The sequence below is a fragment of the Solanum dulcamara genome, chromosome 5 (genome assembly GCF_947179165.1).
Source record: "Solanum dulcamara chromosome 5, daSolDulc1.2, whole genome shotgun sequence".
Taxonomy (NCBI): Eukaryota; Viridiplantae; Streptophyta; class Magnoliopsida; order Solanales; family Solanaceae; genus Solanum; species Solanum dulcamara.
The window spans coordinates 45,888,090-45,912,552 of record NC_077241.1 but is presented as its reverse complement, the minus strand read 5'-3'; the positions used below and the strand labels follow the sequence as shown (position 1 = coordinate 45,912,552).

General features: G+C 35.1%; 1 protein-coding gene across 2 annotated transcripts; it reads left to right on the top strand.

Annotated features, from left to right (window-relative positions):
• The first annotated feature begins 5,516 nt into the window (after positions 1-5,516).
• LOC129888293 (cytokinin dehydrogenase 7-like) lies at positions 5,517-23,059 on the top strand. Of its 2 annotated transcripts, none has more exons than XM_055963298.1 (4): positions 5,517-6,477; positions 6,568-6,837; positions 7,755-8,017; positions 23,024-23,059. In XM_055963298.1, the coding sequence occupies exons 1-4, from the start codon at positions 5,773-5,775 to the stop codon at positions 23,028-23,030; spliced, it is 1,245 nt and encodes a 414-aa protein (XP_055819273.1). In that variant the 5' UTR covers positions 5,517-5,772; the 3' UTR covers positions 23,031-23,059. The 2 variants fall into 2 exon arrangements, with proteins under 2 accessions (XP_055819273.1, XP_055819272.1); XM_055963297.1 differs by lacking the exon at positions 23,024-23,059 and adding an exon at positions 9,408-9,833.
• The last annotated feature ends 1,404 nt before the right edge of the window (positions 23,060-24,463 follow it).

Here is a 24,463-nt window from a genome sequence, read left to right as displayed (position 1 = left end):
AGTCAAACTAAATCACATAAATTGGGACAACCAAAGTAAAATTTAAATTTAGTTGAAGCTATCTCTAACTTTTCTTATTGTGTTCAAAAGTTCCGGTGTTGTCTTCTTGAAATGCACCAAAAAATTGTAAAGACTTCTAGACACGATAAGTGTTTCCTTACGCATAACTAATTCCAAAAATATTGTATTGTCTTCAAGTTCATCATCGACGTTGTTTTCTCCAATGGTATCCACAATTATTTTTTAAACTTTGGACCTTTGAACATATATCATTTTCATCCGGATAATTCAAAAGGCTATGACATCTATTTTATTATGGTAAACAAAATCATTAATCACGACCCCAACTTCATAAATGTCGTTTTCATTAGTGGATTCATTTAAATTTCTAGAGGTTTTATCCCTTGAATAAAAATACTTTTTTAAAATTAATTAAAATTAATTTATCGATTAAAATAATATATCTATAAAATAATAATATTTCATAATATCAACAATATCAATTTAGAGAAGTTTTATAGTAAGACACTTGTGTATTATCTCTATAAATTCAATGTAGTAGGTTATTGTTTTAATTACTTTAAATAAGAGAAGAGGAAAAGACACATGAATTAATGCTCTATTTAATACTCCCTTTAGTTTATACTATTACTCCTTACATTTCAAAATACATAAATTGTTTGGATTTTTTTTATAGTTCAAAATCATTAAATTTTTTAAAGTTTAAGAAAGTTATTGGATTTTTTTTTTGCCTTCATTTACATTCTTTAGGTGATAATTTCAAAAGGGTTAGTTATTCATATTTATGATTTTGCTTGAATTATTTATATTTTCAAGAATAGATTGAGAATAACTAAAATGACAAAAATGGAAAGTGGTATTCAATTCATGTCCTAAAATTTTTTCCTTAATGGGTGTGCACTGCCTCAACAATTCATTTATTTTAAAATGGAGGAAGTATTAAGTACTCCCTCCGTCCCATATTAGTTATCATGTATACTAAAAATGGTTATGCCAAAATAGTTGTCAATTTAAACAATCAAAAGATAATTAATTATATTTTTCAACTTTACCCTTAGTATTAATTATTTTAGAATTAAGAGGCACATAGATAGATAAAGATCAAAGAATTAATAAGGGGTATATTAGTCAAATAACTCTCCTAATTAATGCTTTCTTAAGGGCTTTGCAAAACCTTATTATGACAACTAAAATGGAACAGAGGGAGTAAATTGTTGGAACTTTTTTATAGTTCAAAATAAATGAATTATTCGAATTTCAAGAGAATTATTGAGACTCTTTTCCATATTTATCCTTCATTTGATGAGGTTTTTAACTATTTTATATTTTTTAGAAGAATAGTTTGAAAATAATCAAAGGCTAATAGTGAAAAATAGCCTTTAATTTATCTCATTAAATACTTTTTTAAATGATATGTCATATCCTAATAATTCACTTAATATGTACTAGAGTGAGTAAGAAACTGTTTTGGGCAATAACGAGTGATGTACAGTCACACAAACTTTTTAATTTTAAGGAAGATAATTTCAATTTATTTTTATAGATATTTATTTTTTGTTTATTAGGAGGTAAATTTATTTTTTGTTTGAAATTATTGTAGGATTAATGTTTAAGAGAAGGGAAAAATAATTGTTCAATATTTGATGATTTTTCTTTTGTAATTCAACTTTATCGAATATGTATAATAAGTATTACTATGACATTACATGATGTTACTTGGAATATCACGTATTTCATTCTATGAAAAGGATGCTTACTTGAAAGTTAGACGTTACGGTGAGTAGGGGTGCTCACGGTTCGGTTTTGATCGGTTTTTATTTAAAAAATAACCAAATCAATTGAGTCGGTTTTTCAAATTGTCAAATCAAACCAAACCAAACTATATCGGTTTTTACTATTCGATTTTTGTCGGTTTTTATCGGTTTTTTCGGTTTTTGTCGGTTTTTAAAATACCTTGTAGTCACTATTTGAATAAACAGAAAATAAATTTTAAAAGTATTTTCTTATTATAAATTTCATTGTAGCTAGTAGCTACTAGCCAAGATTGACACATACATGTTTAATAATAGAGAATGACTCACCTAAAGTTTTACTATTTGTAATTGTGAGTAGCTTTTCTGCGTATGAAGTCTATATTTTATTTATTTTTACTTTATTTAGTATAATTCAAAAGAATGGCCCAAGATCAAAAATATAAAAACTCAATATAAATTGTATTTTTTTCATAAAAAAAATTAAACACACACATATATATATACAAATTTAATTTTTAAAATATGTATATATAAAGTCGGTTTGGTTCGGTTTTTTCGGTTTTTTTTAGACTTGAAACCAAAACCAAACCAAATATAGTCGGTTTTTAAATTTAAAAACCAAACCAAATCAAACCAAATAAATGTCGGATTTTTTTTCCGATTTGATTTGATTATCAGTTTGGTTCGATTTTTTGATTTTTCGTGTTCAGCCCTAACGGTGAGTTGCGATACACAATGTCAAATTAGTTTGCTTTAAGTTGACTACAACTCTTCCTCTTAAAGAATTTGTTTAATTCACCCATTTGTTTTCCCAACAATAGACTTAGACCTGGATTACTTGTTGTGATCATCTTTTTTAATAACTTTTTGTACTATTTTCTATACAAATATCAACAAAATAATGGTATTAAGAAATTATTATGTCAGCTAATCAAAGATGCATCGGCCGATTAACCACTTTATCTATAGATTAAGTTTTTTCCATTTAATAAATCAAATAGTAATTTAGAACATTAAATATATTTAGTTTCTAATTGTCAACCAATCCATTGCTCTGGAGCCACTCGGCGCGAATTTCCAGTTTATAATACTAATCACTATATAGTAAGAAACATTATATTAGAGATGAAAGGAGATCAAAGAAAAAGTCAAAATTGTATAATTGTTTCTGGATTAAAGTTCAATTTTAGTGGTAAAAATTCCACGTGGCATCATTTGCATATTCTAGCTCCATTGATCAAGTTCCTGTTTCTTTGTACTTTTTCTTTTTGCATTCTGCGCAAAAAAAAATATTTATGATAATTAACAAATGTTGATCATCACATTGCCTCTATAATTTAAGATTTGTAATCATATCGTAATCATTTGATATAAAACTTTGCATTTACAAGTATGTAATGTTACCTATCATAAACTCAACAATAAGATGTGTGATTGTCTGGAAGCTAATGTGGAAAATGTTGATAAAAAAATTGAAGCAAAAATGGAGGCAAATGTACAAGTTCCAATATAACTTAAGCAAATATAATTTAAAAGAAAAGAAAAACATAAGTTTATAACCCCATCATTGGATGACATTCTACAAAATGATAGAAGCAAAATTTGCTTACCAATTCCACACAAAGAAAACGTACATATTATATTCTTAATTAGATATATATATTATCACCCGGCTCGTTGCTTACGTATCTAAGTATAAAAGTTCAATTTTAACTTTTGTTTGCGCATAAATTTTAAAGTTATAAGTTAAAACTTGAAATTTGAATTTTTAAAATTGTGTTTGAAAATGCATTTTAGTTGAAAACAAATTGACGTTTTGACCCCCACATGCACCTGGAGCCAGTTTTGACCCCCCGCATGTACTTGGAGCCAGTTTCAAAAAACTTAAAAAATATTTAAAGATCAAAATTTTAAAATCTGATTTTAAATCTTCTTATGGTAAAATATTAAATATTAGAAGATATATTTTCCAAATGATTTGATCCAAATCTTTTCATGGTCAAACAAATATTAAATGATAAATTTATATCTATATATGGACTAACCTAGCTTATATAAAGGGATCATTTCTCACTTTTAGTTTCATCACAATAGTTTTCAAGTTCTAGCCGTTGCTTGCAATGGGGCATCAAATTTTCTTGCTTGCTTGCACCATAGCTCTTCTAGTTTCTTCCTCATTGGTTTCAGCTGAAGTTGTTAAACATTCTTTTCAGGTATGTATTATTTATATATCTTCTTTATTTTCTGTGCAAAATGATATATACACTATTTAATTCTTTTCATCTATGACAAACTTTTGGTCTTGTTTAATCCATTCTTATCTGTACACACATCATTTCTTTCAGAAAATAAGTACACAGATTAGCTAACAAATAAGATCTGAAAATAGGACGATATGATTAAACTCGACTTTCATCCCAAATCTCCACTAATTTCTACGTTATCTTTTAATCAAATTTGATGAAATATGATTTGAGTCAATAGCTAGCTCCATCTTGAAAATAAGTTGTTATTGCTTTAGACGTTTTAATATTGATAAAATAATAGGAGTATATCTGTATCATTCTCCCATAGACATTCTTTAAAACAATAAATTTATGAAGTTTTAAGGTCGACGACGTAAAATTTAATTTGCAATCTTTTAAATTTATATTGAATTCTTAAAATATTACGGTCGCAATTACTTTAGATCATCTGATACGATAATATAATAGTAATATTCTATCATATATCCTTTTAGCACATTCAAAATTCTATAATAAAGCTTTAACATATCTTTGAAAATATAAAACTTGATATAAATTATAAAATATTACTCTTCAAATATAAGAGTATAGTATAATTATATGCAGCATTTTGTATTAGAGACAAAACTAGAATTTTGAGTTTATGGATTATAGACTTTAAGAAATATAAATTATTGAATTTTTGATAAATTATTTATACATATTAAATAATTTTTTATACAAATATAGAGTCTTGTCTAAAACTACTAAATTTTGCCGAACCCTCAAATAATTGTGACTCCACAATTTGTATTTGTGTAGTTTTCATGATTCTTTTGCATGCCTTCATAATCAAAGCTTCATGTAATCTGCTAAGATTTCTGATGTCTTGAAGGTAGAGGTGATCAAATTAGCCCATAAAATTATAATTTGTGTAGTTTGTATAAGTTTGGATTGATTATTAATCAATTTATTTATTAGTTCAACTTAATTTATTATCGTCCATTTAAATTTCGTTGATATCTAATTCGAATCGATCAGTCAAGGTATTTTTTTAAATGACAAATAAACCTATTTCAACTTAGTAATAATTTGATTGGTTGAATTTTGACCCTTTTTAACTCATTTCAATCCAAATAACTTTCCTCAACCCAATTTAATCACCTTAATTTCAGTTCAACCTGTCCCTTGATCCTTAGAGCAACCCCTTGTATAGGCAAAAACGTGCATAAGACTTTGACTAGTTGAGGAATCAATATAAAAAAAATAAATTTTCTTCCATTGTGAATGATATCAACGATTGAATCATTTGATTTGCGAAAGAGGACGCAAAACACTCCTCCTTTCATAAGTTTTTGCGAAATCTCAATGGTTTTAAAACTTTTGATTAAAATATACAAAAATTGAAAATGTATATATAAAAATAAAATAAAAATGGTAAAGCTTACATTCAAAATAAGTAAAGATGGAGGTGAGAAAATCCAAATTCGCCAAATCTTGTATAAAGGAAAATAAATATTATAATCAAATTTCACCCCTCTTCCACGCCCTTCCTCGTTGTTTTCTCCCCCTCTCTCTTCGTTTCTTTTATCTTTTCATTTTTCATTCTTAAAATCCCCATCCCGCCGCTATTTAAACCTCCCTTTCTGCCCTATCACCATAACCAAGAATTCTTAATTCGTTAGACACACACACAAACAAGAGGCCCTTTTGGTATCAAATATATAAGAAAAGAAGATTTTTTTTTTCAGATACCCATTTCAGCAAGGAAGATGCTAGCGTGTTTAGTTGAACGATTCGTGGCAGAGAATAACACTAATTCAATACCTGAACCTGAAAAAACTTTTGATGGTGTTTTGAAAGACTTGGACATTGAAGGAAGCATTGATTATGGACTCACGGCAACCAGCTTAGGCAGTAAAGATTTCGGCGGCTTATATTCTGAGAAGCCGTTAGCCGTTATACGTCCAGCCGGAGCGGATGACATTGCGCGGGTGATTAGACGAGCGTTACAGTCACCAACATTAACGGTAGCGGCGAGGGGTAACGGTCATTCTATTAACGGCCAAGCTATGGCCCACCTTGGACTCGTAATCGACATGAAATCAATGGGTGATAATAACAGAATCGATGTCAATGTCAACTCCATGTACGCTGACGTGGGTGGCGGAGCATTATGGGCTGACGTATTGAAACACTGCGTTTCGAAACACGGCTTGGCTCCTAAATCATGGACGGATTATCTTGATTTAACGGTCGGAGGTACTCTGTCTAATGCCGGCGTTAGTGGTCAAGCTTTCCGTTTTGGGCCTCAAACGTCAACTGTAACGGAATTGGAAGTGGTTACCGGAAACGGAGAAAAAATCGTCTGCTCAAATTCTCAAAATTCGGAACTCTTCTTTTCTGTTCTTGGTGGACTTGGCCAGTTTGGTGTCATCACTAGAGCTCGGGTATTGCTTCAACCCGCCCCGGAAATGGTTGGTGTCAATTTTAAAAAATCGTATATAAATTTGATTTTCAACATGTTGTGATTATTAATTAATTATGGATTTGTTTTTGTATATTAGGTGAGGTGGATAAGAGTGGTATACAGTGAATTCAACGAGTTTACTCATGATGCTGAGTTACTGATAACGAGCCAGGAATCGTTCAATTATGTGGAAGGCTTTGTGTTCGTGAACAGTGACGACCCGATAACTGGGTGGCCGTCAGTGCCATTGAATTCAAATCAGTCATTTGACCCGACCCTTTTACCCAAAAAAGCTGGTCCGATTCTTTATTACCTTGAAGTGGCATTGCATTATAACAACCATGATGATCCCTCCACTGTAAATATGGTAAATCTGTCAATTTCAAAACTTTTTCATTTTACCACCGCCCTCTTTTTACTTTTGCTTTTAGCATTACCCCCTTTGTGGATGTAAAGTGGAAATGTTTGATTAGGTATCTCATTTAAAGTGTTTAGCTTTATAATGATGTAAATATTTATTGGATGATAAAATTACAATTAGGTTTGACCTAGGTGGCTACCAAGAGAGGGGTGGGGGTGGGTCCCCCTAACAGATGTTGACCATGAATCAGGGATTGAGTCGTAGACAGAGGGAAGCATAAGATCAATCTAACACAATGAAAAGGTCAAAATGGATGCTTCGTTAGACAATTACATTCCCTAGAATAAATTCTTCTTTATTTAATTGTATGTATATAAGTAATTCAAGAATCCAAAAATAAAAATGAAATGATGGAATGGTGCAAAAAAGCGGCGGAAGGTGGGGTGAGGGGCCAGATGGTAGTATGCAGGACGATGATGTTTGATAATTGATCATAGTGTGTGAAATTTATGTTATTAATAGTTTGTAATCTTCCCATGGATTTTCTGACACCACAGAACCAGCCAGCTTGTTTGAAAGTGCCCACACAATCGGGCTTTTATTATGAAATTAACACCGTACTTTTTTACAGTCTCCTCTGTCCTAGTTGTTAATGACAAAACTCATAAAGCCTGAGACTAAAAAGTAAATCTCCATTAATTCTTTATCCTTTTGCTAATTAGACCCAGATTTATATGACGGTTCTGCGGTCCCTTAATTCTTTCTCTTCAACAATTTGCCAAAAAAACACTATCATTTTGCAGAATTTCCTAATATGATGTCAAATAAAGTGATCAAAATACTATTGTTTATACAATTTTTATCTTATTTTTTTTAATTTACTTGCATTGTGATATTAACAAATGTTTTTTTTTTCATGATAGATGGTTGAGAAATTGCTAGGCAGATTGAGATATTTGAAGCACTTTAAGTTTGAGATCGACTTGACTTACATGAATTTTTTATTTCGAGTTGATCACGTAGAAGAAGCGGCTAAAGGTAGTGGTATATGGGCTACACCTCATCCATGGCTTAACATGTTCATTTCCAAGAAAGATATTGCCGCATTCAATCGGCTTGTGTTCCAAAACATCTTAAAAAGTGGTGTGAATGGCCCTATTTTGACCTATCCTCTCCTGCGTAGCAAGTAAGTATATTTTTATCTACATTTTTATGTTCTTGTGTTTCCGATATAAAATTGAAAGTAATCGTTAAGAAAAGTCAACTTTTGATTGACCCCCAAAAATGGATTACTTATGTGTTTATTATTAATTGAAGGATCTATTGTTCATCATCAATTAATTACCCAAAATTCTTTTACTACAAGACCACAACTTGTGCTAAGAAAATTTAACTTATTATTTTTGAAAAAAGTTTCTTTTCTGAGACAAGTTTCATTGGCTTTGCGAGAGCCAAGTGGAAGCATAAGGGACTCAGATACTGACGTGTACTGGGACCACAAGGTCAGGCATCACACGTGGCAACCTCATGTCCTTGGGGCCCAGTGGTGACGTGTCGTGTTTCATTATAAATATAATTATTTAATATGTAACGAACTACCTGATTGCCATCCAAAATTTGGTGGTTGAGATTTCGAAGGAAGTTAGGTCATTGCCTCTTCTACTCTTTAAAGTGGGCCCCATATTTTTCAAAAAACTTCACTGCCCTCTTAAGGCATTGTTCTACCTGCTGTGTTACTTGTACTTAATCAGCGCATCTACATCTACTCTAAATGTTGTGGTGGCAGGCATAGAATACGGTTTCCGCTTTTTTTGTGAGGTAGAAGCAAATGTAATAAGAGAGTATGTTGGGACAAAGATATGCTCAGGCCCACATTTTGTTACTTTGGTTCCATATATAATATAATAATAGTACTCCTATATTAACGTAGATTAGTATTTTTTTCCCCCTCAATAATTTACTAGTATTAACCTTTTTTTAGGATAGATAAGCTTCACTGGGCAATGGATAATATTTGTCATTCAAATGAAGAGTTGAAGTTAAAAAAGTTAAAGGGGAGGATATTTTTGTCATAATAAATCAATTTTTTTTAATAGAAAAGGGAGATATGGAATAGCGCAGTTATTGAGGGTCAATTTTTAGCTAATATAAGTGACGAGAAGGATATTAAAATTTGCCAATCCAATTAATAGTGACACCATTGCTTGTCTTCTTTTCCTCTCCCCACCTACTAATTTAGTTGGCCAAAACTATACTTGTTGTTTCTTTTGTCATTTGATGTTTTGACTTTTACTTGTTGCGTGTAAAATTGATTGAACAGTGCAAAACATAGTTCGTTTAATGCACAAGTAAATTAGTTCAGATCGATATAAAAGTAATTTTTATAAATTAGTTGATTGATTAATTCAAATAATTGGTGGTACGGAGCCGCCGCTATTGTATTACAAATTATGGTCTCTTGGCCACTAAAGTGTTCCATTAGATATTTTATTATTTTAATAATATAATGTAGTGTTTCATTAGATATTTTATTATTTCAATAATATAATTTCTTCTTTTTTCCTTTCAAAAATTAGGTGGGATAATAGATCGTCATTGGTGTTACCCCAAAATGAAATCTTTTACTTAGTGGCTTTGCTAAGGTTTACCCACGCACATCCAAAAGAGTCTGAAATAAATCAGATGGTGGCACAGAACCAGGAGGTTGTACAAACTTGTATCAAGAATGGATTTGATTTTAAATTGTACTTTCCGCATTACGAGTCCACAGTTGAATGGAAGAGGCATTTCGGGGATCAATGGGGAAGATTTGTCGACAGAAAGAGACAGTTTGATCCAAAGGCTGTCCTTGCACCTGGACAAAAAATATTTACTAGAAACCACCAACTATAATAAATATATATTAGGTCAATTGTTTTCTCCATTTAGGGCCTTTTTCATTTTCATTGGATATTGCGATTCTTAAGAAAAAACTATAAAAGAATATAAATGAAAACGTTCAAGGAAATATGTTCCTCATCTCTGTTTTCTTCTTCTGTTATTCAATTTCACATTATGTTAACTAGACCTGACAATTTCAAACCATATTCAAAATCAATTTTTTTCTCCTATACAAAATCAATTCATTTAACCTATATTTTAATAAATTGACTCAGTTATATTTTAATTGCGTAAATATGGATTTGAATCTATTTTTAATCCATAAAAATATGAATAAAATACGAATATTCATACACAAACTTACTTGGCTTGGCTTTGATTCCTTGGCTTTATACTTTGATTATCTGTAGGAAAATTGATGTACTTTCCCATATTGGCATCAAGAGCATTTACTGTCTAATCTAATCCCAAGTGGGGGAAAGTCTTTTAATTTTGACTGTTGCATCATGTTTTTTAGTTTGCTATAGCTCACGTTTCATTACTTTGAGTCTTCTCAATATTAAGTTGTCTCAGATGATATGACATAAATTGATTCTAATCTTCTTCCCTTCATAAACGGTATGGTTGTAACTTTCAATTTTTGATATACTTTTACTCCAGTTTACCCAAACAAGACATAGTTTCTAGAATTTGTTAGTTGTGACACAAATAATACGTTTTTCTTCATAACTGATCAATTTCTCACTTACAGTGGAAGTGCAAGCTCCTCTTCATCGTTAGAGTGAGAGCTGCCAAACTCTTCCCGTTGATTGCTTTCTTCAATTGCATAAGAGGACTCGAAATTTCAAGCTTCTTCTTCATAAAAATCATCGCAAATGTGTCCCAAGCTTCTTTGGGTGTCTTGGCATTCTTAATCTGCTGTAGGGTCTCATCTTCGACTGTTACAATAAGAGCATACATGGCCTTTCTTGCTTTAACCTTCTAATTTTTTATTGCTTCAATATCAGTTGGTGGTGTAGAGTCAGAGCCACCAATAATATCCCATAATTCCTAGTTGAGGAAATAATATTGCATTCTCATTCTCCACGATTTATAGTTGCTTGCATTGGGCTTCTCAACACTTGTCACGATCCAAGCCTAGAGTCTAGACATGACATGATGAATAAGATACCCGGAGGTACCTCACCGAGCCTCTTAGAATTCATTTAGCTTTTCATAGATAATGTCATTGAATAACAAGCGGAAATAAAAGGGATAATGGGACTAAGGAAAATAACATTTGAAATAGGAATCAAAAGTCAAACTTAAACATCATACATTGTCTATTTGTCCAACAATACCTCTACTTTCTTCAGACTTGGCGGGGACTAAGACATGTCCCTAGCTCATCCTCAAATGTAATGTCAAAAGTAGTAAGAGATAATCAAAAGTCTATACATGTCATAAGCTAGAAAAGGGAATGAGATGTTTATTCCGAAACATGGGAACTCACCAACTATGTAGACTTCAACGAATCAAGTAGCCATGTGGAGAAGAGTGTAGAGCAATGCCAGTCCCTACATGGTGATATCATGTAGGCAAAAGAGTATGCATTAGTACTTTGAATGCAATAAGTATGTAGGCATGCATGAACATTTAAGAAACATTATAACATTTATGTAATATGAAACATAGTGCAATATATGAGTAATCAATCAAGTACATAACATTTGAAATATTCATTTTGTGAGAAGATGACCGTAATTGACATTTAAAACCATGCAAACTATTACATGAAATCCAACATAAACCCCTACGTTGGTACGAGGAGACTACATGCCCGATAGAACTCCGTCAATTTTAATAATCTCTTTAACTTTAACTTTAAGGGCTATTTGTGGATCTACTAACCTAAGCCTACAAGAGCTCCTATGTTGGCGCATAATTAATACAACATGAGACTTTACTTAAGGACCCTTTAGGTCAAGTCCCCATCTACATGCTACATTCGGTGCTAGGTCAAATCCCATCGAATAGCATTTAAATACCATAATAACATAAGCATTCATATAAATTTAGACATCAAATCATCGCTCGGTAGAATAACTCATTAAAATCTTTCATTTGATTCAAATATGTGAGAATTTTCCTTATCACATAGAATGCATTTTTTGGCTAAGAAGACCTTTCACCATCATTCAATCATTCTGCTACTTCGTAAGACTCCCTTTAATAAAAAACATTTACTTTCATAAACTTTCGTTTTGTAGTCAAAGCTTTCAATTTAACTTCATTTCAACATAGTGAAACTAGGTGGGTTCATTTCATTCAACCTTCAAATACATTTAAAACAGTGCTAGCATGCATGAGAGTAATGAAAATACATCAATTAAAACATCTTAAAACAATCCACCATTATACTTTAAAGCTACTTTTATGCCTTCATATAAGGACCTGATAAATCATCTATTTCATGAAATTGAAAGTCAATATAGGTAAATAAACTCCAAATAGATAATAATCTATGCATTTTGGAATCATCATATAAAAATCCATAAGATTTCATCATTTAAAATTAAAATATTAATTTTAGAAATTACTTGGGCTCCATGTGTGGAAGAATCCATGAATGAGACCCACATATCTTGGAGAAACAAATCCCTAATGCAAAACTTGGAAAGAAATGAAGACTTATTTTTCTTGGAATGAAACCCTAGCTTTCTTGATGAAGAAGAAGACCTTGAGAGCACTTGAGAGGTTTAGGGTTTTGAGTTCTTAGAATGCGAGTGAAGGAAATGAGTTTGGAAGAGCTTAGGTTCCTTTAGATAGAGTCAATTTATCTTCAAAACGACCAAAATTCATTATTAAAACACAGGAAAAGACCCAAATATCCCTTTACAAATCCAGCAGAAGTGGCTTGATGGAGACCCTTCACAGTTCGTTGTGGTGTCCCATGATTAATGAATTGGGAAAATATTTTTGGAAGTCTGCAGGGAGAGTCTCTGAACTTCCTCCACGGATACCTTCATGGTCCGTGGAGGGCATCATGGTTTGTGAACTGTGTCCGTGGTGCAGGTCCTATAGGAGGCATGCAGAGTGATCACCACAAAAATATACCACGATCCGTGAAGAGCTCCACGTCCCGTGATGGTCATCCATGGCCCTTGCCTTGGGAAGTTTCCTTGGGCCTTAGGTAAGGGGTCACCACAGAGCAAACTACGACCCGTGGTGCTCACCACGACTCGTGTACCTCATCGTGGTCCCTTCCCTGTAGTCTAATTCTTTGAATCTCCTCCACAGTTGCTTATCATGATTCATGGTGCTCCCTACGGCTCGTGATGGACTTTCATGGTCATCACTGGTGTCAATTTCTGTATTTTCCTGAGATTTCATTCTTTGTTCCTCGTTTTAGGACTTTTCAACTTTCGGGGTCTTACAATATCTTCTCCTTGGGAACATTCGTCCTCGAATAAAAATCATTAGTATAGAAAAGAACACAGTACGAGGACTAGCAACCCAATATGAATACAATGACATTAGAAATTCATAAAACATGAGATCTTTAAACTTAGCATAAAACATGACATTAAATTTCAACTTCATGAACATGCATACATATGAAGACTTAGGAAATATGAAACATTGGGGTCTTAAACATTCGAGAATAAATCACTTAGTACCTTAGGCTTGAATAGAATGAAAAATATGAGGGTATCGCTTCATCATATCTGCTTCTGCTTCCCATGTAGCGCTTTCAACTTGTTGATTCCTCCAAAGGAATTTAATGGATGCCACTTCCTTGTTCCTTAATCTCTTAACTTGTCGGTCCAAGATTTCAATAGGGACCTCTTAATAGGTTAAGTTTTCTTCAACACCCACTACTTGCAATGGGACAATGAAACTAGGATCATCCACACATTTTTTCAACATAGACACACGGAACACCGGATGAACCATGGTCATTTCCAAAGGAAACACCAACTCATAAGCAACCTTGCCAACATGTCTCAAGATTTTATAAGGCCCTGCATACCTAGGGCTCAATTTCCCTTTCTTACCAAATCGAACTACACCCTTCATGGGCAAAACCTTCAAGTATATCCAATCATCCACATTAAAATCAAGATCCCTTCTCCTAGTATCAGAATAGAACTTTTGACGACTTTGAGCCATTTTCAACCTTTCTTTAATGAATCTCACCTTCTCCAAAGAATTAAGCACCAAATCGAGGCCCAACAAGGTCATCTCACCTACTTTGAACCAACCAACCGGAGAACTACATCGTCTCTCATACAAAGCCTCAAATGGCTCCATCTCAATGGTTGAGTGGTAGCTATTATTATAGGCAAACTCAATGAGCAGAAGATGATCATCCCAACTCCCTTTGAACTCTAACACACAAGTCCTTAACATATTCTTTAAGTGTTTGAATTGTTCGTTCGGCTTGCCCAATGATTTCTAAAAGTGAGAAGTGAATTGGGTACCACAATCCGAGATAATTAACAAGGGCATACCATGCAACCTTACTAATTCCCGAATGTACAACTTAGCATAATCCTCGGCACTATAAAAAGTATTGACTAGTAGGAAGTAAGCCAACTTCGTCATTCTATCAACAATAACCCAAATTGAATCATGATATTTTCGAGTATGAGGCAAACCCATTACTAAACCCATATTCACATCTTTTCACTTCCAAGTAGGGATTTCAATATCTTGTACATCGGCTTTAACTTTTTGGAAATTTGGATATTTGGTCATGAACGTTGCTACATCTTTTTTCATGCCACTCCACCAATAAAGCTCCTTTAAGTCTCAGTATATTTTTGTCGAACTAAGATGAATAGAATATGAAGAATTATGAGTCTCCTTCAATATCAAACTCCTTAGGCCATCTACATCCGGGACACATAACTAACCTTGGTAGTGTAGTACCCCATCTCCCCCTTATGAAAAGACCTCTACCTTCTTTTCTTTTACCAAACTCTTTAGCTCTACTAATGTCGGGTCAAGGTATTATTTTGACTTAACGTCCACCACCAAAGATGATTCGGACCCGATATAAAAAACCATACCACTATCATTAGAACCACTCAACTTTACTCCTAATCTAGCTAAGTAGTGAACATCTTTCACCAACTCTCTCTTCCTTTTATCCACATTAGCCACACTACCCATAGATACTCTGCTAAGTGCATCAGCAATAACATTGGCCTTACCCAGATGATAATTCACACTCATGTCATAGTCTTTGAGGAGTTTAAGCCATCTCTTTTGCCTTAAATTAAGGTCATTTTGGGTGAACACATATTGGAGACTGTTGTGATTGGTGTACACATCCGTATATACCCCATATAGATAATTCCGCCAAATCTTTGAAGCAAATACAATGGCCTTTAACTCAACATCATGGGTAGGGTAGTCACGTTCGTGCACCTTAAATTCTCTAGAAGCATAGGCTATAACCTTGCCGTTTTGCATCAAGACACAACCTAAATCAATATTTAAAGCATCACAATAAACCAAAAACCCTTCTAATTCCTTCAATAAAGTCAAAGTAGGAGCGGAGGTAAGTCGATCCTTCAAAGTTTGAAAACTTTTTTCACACTCAACCGTACATATGAATTTTGCCTTCTTTTGGGTCAATTTTGTCATAGGAGATGAGATAGTAGAGAACCTTCAACGAACTTCCTATAGTACTCGGCTAAACCCAAAAAGCTCCTAATGTCTAAAGGAGACATTGGTTTAGGAAAATTCTTGACCACCTCCATTTTCTTAGGATCAACCGTGATCCTATCACCGGACATTATGTGATCGAGAAATGCCACCTGGTTTAACCAAAATTCGCACTTACTAAACTTGGAAAACAATTGACTTTCCCTCAAGGTTTGAATCACAACCCTCAAGTGATTCATATGTTCTTCCTCACCTCGAAAGTAAATCTAGATATCATCAATGAAAACCACCACAAAAGTATCAAGGCTGGGTTTGAACACCCTATTCATTAGATCCATAAACACCGCCGGTGCATTCGTCAACCCAAAACTCATCACTACAAATTAAACATGAAGTGACCATACCTTGTTTGAAATACCATCTTGGAAATATCACACTCCCTCACCCTCAATTGATGGTAGCCGGATTGTTGATCGATCTTGGAGAAATGACTTATCCCTTACAATTGATCAAACAAATCATCTATTCTAGTGATTGGATACTTGTTCTTAATGGTCACCTTATTCAATTAATGGTAATCTATGCATATTTGGAGCGACTCATCCTTCTTCCTTACAAACAACACAAGAGCACCCCATGGTGAAATAGTTGGCATTATGAACCCTTTCTCTAACAAGTTTTCAATTGTTCCTTTAACTCTTTTAATTCTTCCAGGGCTATACGGTCGGGAGGAATAGCAATAGGCTGGGTATCGAGAAGGAGATCAATACATAAATCAACCTCTCTTTCAGAAGGGATACTAAGAAGGTCATCGGCAAATCATTGACTACGGGAATCGACTCAAGAGAAGGACTTTCAGAGTCGACATTCCTAACCCTCACAATATGGTAAATACAACCCTTAGCAATCAACTTTTGGGCCTTAAGATAAGAATAAACCTACCATTCGCTACCGAATCATGACCCTTCCATTCAAGAATAGACTCATTTGGGAATTGAAACTTAACTCTACGAGTTCTACAATCTATAAAAGCATAAGATGTATGTAGCCAATCCATCCCAAGTATAACATCAAAATCTACCATGTCAAGCTCTATGAGATCACAAGGAATAACTTTATGCAAGATAGACACGGGAAAACCCTTATAGACTTTTTTAGTAACAATCGACTCACCCACAAGGGTAGACACCAAATAAGGCTCCACTAACATTTCAGGTAACACATCAAACCTATTAGATAAGAATGGAGTGACAAATGAAAAATTAGCACCTGAATCTAATAATGCATACTCATCAAAAGCAAAACTTACCAGTAACAACATTGGGTGCTTCCTCAATCTCTTGTCTTCAATGCAAAGCATAAAAGCAGTTATTGCATTGACCATCTCCTTGAGCTTATTGACCATGAGTCATTTGGCCTTGATGCCTACTACTACTACCACTTCTATAATCTCTAGCATGGTGGCCATGCTTTCCATATTTGAAGCATGCATTGGAGCCGGCTAAGCATTCCCCTTTGTGAGATCTCCCACACTTCTTGCAAGCAGGGAAGGCTTGAACACCAAGATTATCTCTTATAACTATCGGGTTAGCACCCTTGTTGTTGTTGAACCTTAGAGGAGGAGTAATGGTGGAATCTTGACTCATGAATCATTTCCCACCTTGGCCCTTTCCACTACCACTATAATCGGACCTTTGAGGATTAAACCCCCCACCATCCTCTCTAGCCTTCTTGAAACCTCTTGATTTGTCCCTCAAATTCTCATCCTCGATTTGTTCCGTATATGTAATAAGCCGGAAGATGTCCATTTCTTTGACCAACATGGTCGTCTTACACTCTTTGGATACCAAGCTAGAAACGCCGGAGATAAACTTCCTCATCCTTGCCCTTGGGTTGGAGACCATGAAAGGAGCGTACTTAGACAATTTGGTGAAATTGAGGGCATACTCCCTTACACTCATGCTCCCTTGTCGAAGATTGATGAACTCTTGGATTTTCGCCTCCTTTAGCTCCAATGGAAAGAAGAGGTCTAGGAAGACACCCTTGAAGTCTTCCCAATCTATAGGCCCCATATCTTCACCTTTCTCAACAACTCATTGTTTGTACCAAACCATTGCCACATCCTTGAGTTAATAGGCCACTAGCTCGACGTTCTCATTTGGAGGCACACCCATGATAGCTACAATTTGGTAATCCTCATCAATGAACTCTATAGGGTCCTCATCCACTTTGAAACCATCAAAATCGGGCAGATTCATTCTCTTGAAATCCTGAATCCTAGAAGCCAAATTTGGCACTTGAGAAGAAGGATGACTGCCTTGATTCCCTTGGTTGGCTACGACTTGAGCCAACAATGTGATGATATTGAGAAATTCCGTATGGGTCACCCCTTCTTTTTGATATGGAGCTTCGAGAATTGGAGGAGCTTGGTCCTCATCATCGGCCCTTGCTCTAGGTGGAGATGCTCTCGCTCGAGGCATGATATAGAAGAAATAAAATGGTTCAATAATTAGAGGAAGTCTTAGGACACTCTAAGGCAGACATGAATTTGAAAAAAGTGAAAACTTTTCTAAATGTCCAATAGTCTCCTATTCATAGTTGTGGTGCACTTCATAAACATGAATAAGACCTTATTCGATGCGGTATATTAGACTCCGAGAATTATTTCATAACCTCAAGCTCTGATACTAAGTTTGTCACAACCCAAGCCTAGGCCTAAATGTGACACGGCGAATGAGACACCTGGAGGTACCTCACCCAAGTCTCTTAGCATTCATTTAGCTTTTCATAGGTAATGACATTAAATAACAAGCAAAAATAAAAGGGATCATGGGACTAAGGGAAATAACATTTGAAATAGGAATCAAAAGTCAAACTTAAACAACATACATCGTCTATTTATCCAAAAACACCTTTACATTCTTTAGACTTGGCTGGAGCTAAGACATGTCCCTAGCTCATCCTCAAATGTAATGTCAAAAGTATCATAAGATAATCAAAAGTCTATATATGTCATAAGCTAAAAAAGGGAATGGGATGTTGTTTCCGAAATATGAAAACTCACCAACTATGTAGCTTTTAATGTATCAACTAGCCACGTAGAGGAGAGTGTGGAGCAACGCCGGTTCTTATATCATGATATCATGTACGCAAAAGTATATGCGTTAGTAATTTGAAAGAACTAAGTATGTATGCACGTATGAACATTTAAGAAATATTATAACATTTATGTAATATGAAACATAGTGCAATATATGAGTAATCAATCAAGTACATAACATTTGAAATATTCATTTTGTGAGAAAATGACCGTAACTGACATTTAAAACCATGCAAACTATTACATGAAATCCAACATAAACCCCTACGTTGGTACGGAGAGACTACTTGCCCAGTAGAACTCCGTCAATTTTAATAATCTCTTTAACTTTAACTTTAAGGGCTATTTGTGGATCTACTAACCTAAGGCTACAAGAGCTCCTATGTTGGCGCATAATTAATACAACATGAGAATTTACTTAAGGACCCTTTAGGTCAAGTCCCCATCTACATGCTACATTCGGTGCTAGGTCAAATCCCATAGAATAGCATTTAAATATCATAATAACATAAACATTCATATAATTTAGTCGTCAAATCCTCATTCGGTAGAATAGCAAATTTAAACCTTTTATTTGATTCAAATATGTGAGAGTTTTCCTTTTCACATATAATGCATTTTTTGGCTAAGAAGACCTTTCACCATCATTCATTCATTCTTCCACTTCATAAGACTCCCTTTAATCGAAAACATTTACTTTCATAAACTTTCATTTTGGAGTCAAAGCTTTCAATTTAACTTCATTTTAACATAGTGAAACTAGGTGGGTTCATTTCTTTCAACCTTCAAATACATTTAAAACAATGCTAGCATGCATGAGAGTAATGAAAATACATTATTTAAAATATCTTAAAACAATCCACCATTATACTTTAAAGCTACTTTTATGCCTTCATATAAGGACCATGATAAATCATCTATTTCATGAAATTGAGAGTCAATATAGGTAAATAAACTTCAAATAGATAATAATCTATGCATTTTGGAATCATCATATAAAAATCCATAAGATTTCATCATTTAAAATTAAAATATTAATTTTAGAAATTACTTGGGCTCCATGTGTGGAAGAATCCATGAATGAGACCCACATACCTTGGGAAAACACATCCCTAATGCAAAACTTAGAAAGAAATGAAGACTTAATTTCCTGGAATAAAACCCTAGCTTTCTTGGTAAAGAAGAAGACCTTGAGAGCACTTGAGAGGTTTAGGGTTTTGAGTTCTTAGAATGCGAGTGAAGTAAATGAGTTTAGAAGAGCTTAGGTTCCTTTAGATAGAGTCAATTTATCTTCAAAACGACCAAAATTCATTATTAAAACACAGGAAAAGACCCAAATATCCCTTTACAAATCCAGCAGAAGTGGCTTGACGGAGACCCTTCACAGTTCGTTGTGGTGTCCCATGATTAATGAATTGGGAAAATATTTTTGGAAGTCTGCAGGGAGAGTCTCTGAACTTCCTCCACGGATACCTTCATGGTCCGTGGAGGGCATCATGGTTTGTGAACTGTGTCCGTGGTGCAGGTCCTATAGGAGGCATGCAGAGTGATCACCACAAAATTATACCACGATCCGTGAAGAGCTCCACGTCCCGTGATGGTCATCCATGGCCCTTGCCTTGGGAAGTTTCCTTGGGCCTTAGGTAAGGGGTCACCACAGAGCAAACTACAACCCGTGGTGCTCACCACGACTCATGTACCTCATCGTGGTCCCTTCCCTGTAGTCTAATTCTTTGAATCTCCTCCACAGTTGCTTATCATGATTCATGGTGCTCCCTACGGCTCGTGATGGCCTTTCATGGTCATCACTAGTGTCAATTTCTGTATTTTCCTAAGATTTCATTCTTTGTTCCTCGTTTTAGGACTTTTCAACTTTTGGGGTCTTACAATATCTTCTCCTTGGGAACATTCGTCCTCGAATAAAAATCATTAGTATAGAAAAGAACACAGTACGAGGACTAGCAACCCAATATGAATACAATGACATTAGAAATTCATAAAACATGAGATCTTTAAACTTAGCATAAAACATGACTTTAAATTTCAACTTCATGAACATGCATACATATGAAGACTTAGGAAATCTGAAACATTGGGGTCTTAAACATTCGAGAATAAATCACTTAGTACCTTAGGCTTGAATAGAATGAAAAATATGAGGGTATCGCTTCATCATATCTGCTTCTGCTTCCCATGTAGCGCTTTTAACTTGTTGATTCCTCTAAAGGACTTTAACGGATGCCACTTCCTAGTTCCTCAATCTCTTAACTTGTCGTTCTAAGATTTCAATAGGGACCTCTTAATAGGTTAAATTTTCTTCAACATCCACTACTGGCAATCGAATAATGAAACTAGGATCATCCACACATTTTCTCAACATAGACACACGGAACACCGGATGAACCATGGTCATTTTTAAAGGCAACACTAACTCATAAGCAACCTTGCCAACATGTCTCAAGATTTTATAAGGCCCTATATACCTAGGGCTCAATTTCCCCTTTTTACCAAATCGAACTACACCCTTCATGGGCGAAACCTTCAAGTATATCCAATCATCCATATTAAACTCAAGATCCCTTCTCCTAGTGTCGGAATAGAACTTTTGACGACTTTGAGCCATTTTCAACCTTTCTTTAATGACTCTCGCCTTCTCCAAAGAATTAAGCACAAAATTGAGGCCCAACAAGGTCATCTCACCTACTTCGAACCAACCAACCGGAGAACTACATCATTTCTCATACAAAGCCTCAAACGGCGCCATCTTAATGCTTGAGTGGTAGCTATTATTATAGGCAAACTCAATGAGTGGCAGATGATCATCCCAAATACCTTTGAACTCCAACATACAATCCCTTAATATATTCTTTAAGTGTTTGAATTGTCCGTTCGGCTTGCCCAATGATTTCCAAAAGTGAGAAGTAAATTGGATACCACGATCCGAGATAATTAACAAGGTCATACCATACAACCTTACTAATTCCTGAATGTACAACTTAGCATAATCCTTGGCACTATATAAAGTCTTGACCGGTAGAAAGTAAGCCGACTTCGTCATTCTATCAACAATAACCCAAATTGAATCATGATGTTTTCGAGTATGAGACAAACCCATTACAAAACTATTACACCCCACATTCTTAAGTTTCTTAGAAGTTATCATGTAAGTCGAATAAGCTATGATACTATCAAACAACTCTAAAAAGGAGAATGTGATACCCTATAGTAGGAAAGATTGGAGATAGGGTCAAGAGAAGTCGGAATGAGTTGGAGGCCAAATAAAGAGTCGTAGGACTCAACTTACCAACGTAAGCTATCAATTTAGAAGTATTATACACGTAAGCTATTGGAGTACATACCAAGCTTATGTAGCAAGGATTACATAGGCTCTTAAAATAGGATGAGATGACGAAACTATGAGGAAGAGAGAAAAAGACACGTGGCAACCAATATAGGAGTGACATGTGGCAGCACCTCAAGCAAGCAGGTGACCCACCTACTTGGGGTCAAGTAGATGACCCACCTGCTTGGGGAGGTGGGCCCCACTTCCATGTGGCAACCCCTCCTTGCTTGCATAGACACGGTGGCCCAATAGGGGCTGGACACGTGTCCCCCTTAGGGGATGACATGTGTCACCTCCTAGGACCACATATATACATGTATATTATGACTTAAGTTCAGTTGCTACACTTAAACTTCAGCAAACAAAAAGAAAAGCAAAACCCTAAGTCTAGAGAGAAAAAGAGGACGGCTAGAAGAGAAAAATAGGTACGTTTCGATTTCACTCCATAAAATAATTATTTAAGGTATCCTACGGCAGTATAGAGGTATTTAATAACATAAAAATCCATTTTGGGCGAATGAGCTACAAACATTCCGCAACTTTCAACACGCTAAAAAGGGTTCGGAGGCGCAATTTTGGCTAGTTTTGGACAATTTCGGGTAAGGTAAGGTTTATCCTTTATATTTGGACTTTATGAGGTTGTTATGGAGTGTATTATGTACCTTTTATACTACTGGAAGTATAAAAAAGTTGTGGATATGCTCAGCAAAAGAAACAAACTAAATTGAAGTCGTCGTAGTTAAATTGTAGTCGGAGGGAGGCGTTGTGTGTTTGGAGGCGGCTACTGGTTGTGTGGTATGTGTTTTAGGGACTAAATGTCTTCTAAAAGAGGTGGGGGAGCTTCTGGTTGCATCCACACTACCCCCCTCCCCGCTTCGTACGGTTAAAGGTTTGCAAAATGGAAACTAGATACCTTATCTTGGTGTCGTAGTTCGAGCAAATCGTTTGGAGGTTGTATTATGTAATGTTGCCATGTTATATGTATATATGTGAATTTATGGTTATGTTGTTGGTTGTCTGTCGGTACTAAGGAGTGTAATTGGAAATTCGTATAGGGCACATTATAGGGGAGATGCTGCCCAATTTTCGTTAACTCTTTAACTAGTTAGGGAACTAGTCGAGAAGGCGAGCGAGGGGTTAGGAATACTCATGAGTAGCCTAGGGTTATGGAAAGCCAAAGTTTGTTAATATTCATGTTGTTTTTATTTATTTAGGTTCTGAGGACGACGAGACGAACGAGATAAAGAGTAATCAGTAAAAGGTATATAAAGCCTATTCTTTGTTTTCTTTTGGCATGACGTAGAGGTTAGTAAAAAGTGATATAATCTCTATAGTGATTCCATTCCTAAGTGTCTCTTATTCAGTTCTGGATGTTGAAATTTTATGATAGTTAAGCTACTTTTCTTGAACTTTTTTTTTATGCTAAGGACTTAGTGAATATATGGACCCCTAGTCGTAGGACTATATGAAAGCAAGTGCTCTGGGTACTTAAGTGGTTAGTATTACTTTAGTATATATCTAGGGACCCCAAGATGCTAATTAATATAGCCCCTAATGGCATTTAGAGGGAAGATAATATGACTACACTACTACTCGGGTCCTCAGACTACAGCTTAATCCTTTGATACTATTGGGTTTCTGATGTCGATTGCATTTGCATATAGTTACTCACTACTCTACTCATGTTTACTGTAACACTTCTTCTCTGAGTTCTTGAGCCGGTTATCAGATTCCTGTAATTCACTACATTATCCATCGCCCCTCACTAGAGGGCCGGGTACGTATGTATATATGTGATAATGTGATAATGTATCGTAAAAAGGTGGTGATGGAACGGGGCCTATGATGGTTTTACAGGTATGATTCATCGAACCCCTGAAAGGGCCGGCTATATTGTATAATTTAAGCATGCATGTTTTTACTAATCAAAGAATACAGGTACAGATTCCTTATATGACATTTTATCCCTTGTTTCTCTATTTCTGATATGCTTCCGGTTATGCCTTGTTATACTTTACATACTCAGCACATATGTCGTACTGAACCCCTTTCTTCGGGCGGGGGGGGGGGGGGGGCTTCTTTCATGTCCGGAGGTACAGATACACAGCTTGGGGAGCTGTCCGCGTAGGAGTCCCGCTCAGCAGTCTAGAGGTGCTCCATTATGCTGGAGCCTAATTTTGGGGGTACTAAACCTTGATGTATATATTCATTTTATGTACGAGTACGACTGGGGCCCTGTCCTGCCTTATGTTATTATTGTCTTTACTCTTAGAGGTCTGTGGATATGTATGTGGGTTGTATATGGGTTATATATGAGACGTGTATGGACTGTATATAAGATGTATATAGGCTGTATATGAATTGTATATGGGTTGTGTATATATGTATGTACAACTATGCTTACATGAACTGTGTTTTGGGGCGTTCCCTTATCGTGAGAGCCTTGTCGGCTCACAAGTATACTTGTTACGTGACGACCCCATATTTTCTGGTAGCCTCGTCGGCTTATGTGTTTTCTTACCTATTGTTACATTATGAGTCAAGAAGAAGACAAAATTACTTACGAGTGGCAAGTGCTTATGTGGGTGTCCAGTTTGGGCACTCATCACGGCCTACGGGGTTGGGTCGTGACAAAAGTGGTATCAGAGCAGTTT

Bases quoted from the DNA above. Each gene is read 5' to 3' on its own strand.
- LOC129888293 (XM_055963297.1), top strand. From the start codon at position 5,773: ATGCTAGCGTGTTTAGTTGAACGATTCGTGGCAGAGAATAACACTAAT. The intron at 6,478-6,567 runs GTTGGTGTCAAT...TTTGTATATTAG, and splicing joins TTCAACCCGCCCCGGAAATG to GTGAGGTGGATAAGAGTGGT. The intron at 6,838-7,754 runs GTAAATCTGTCA...TTTTCATGATAG, and splicing joins ATCCCTCCACTGTAAATATG to ATGGTTGAGAAATTGCTAGG.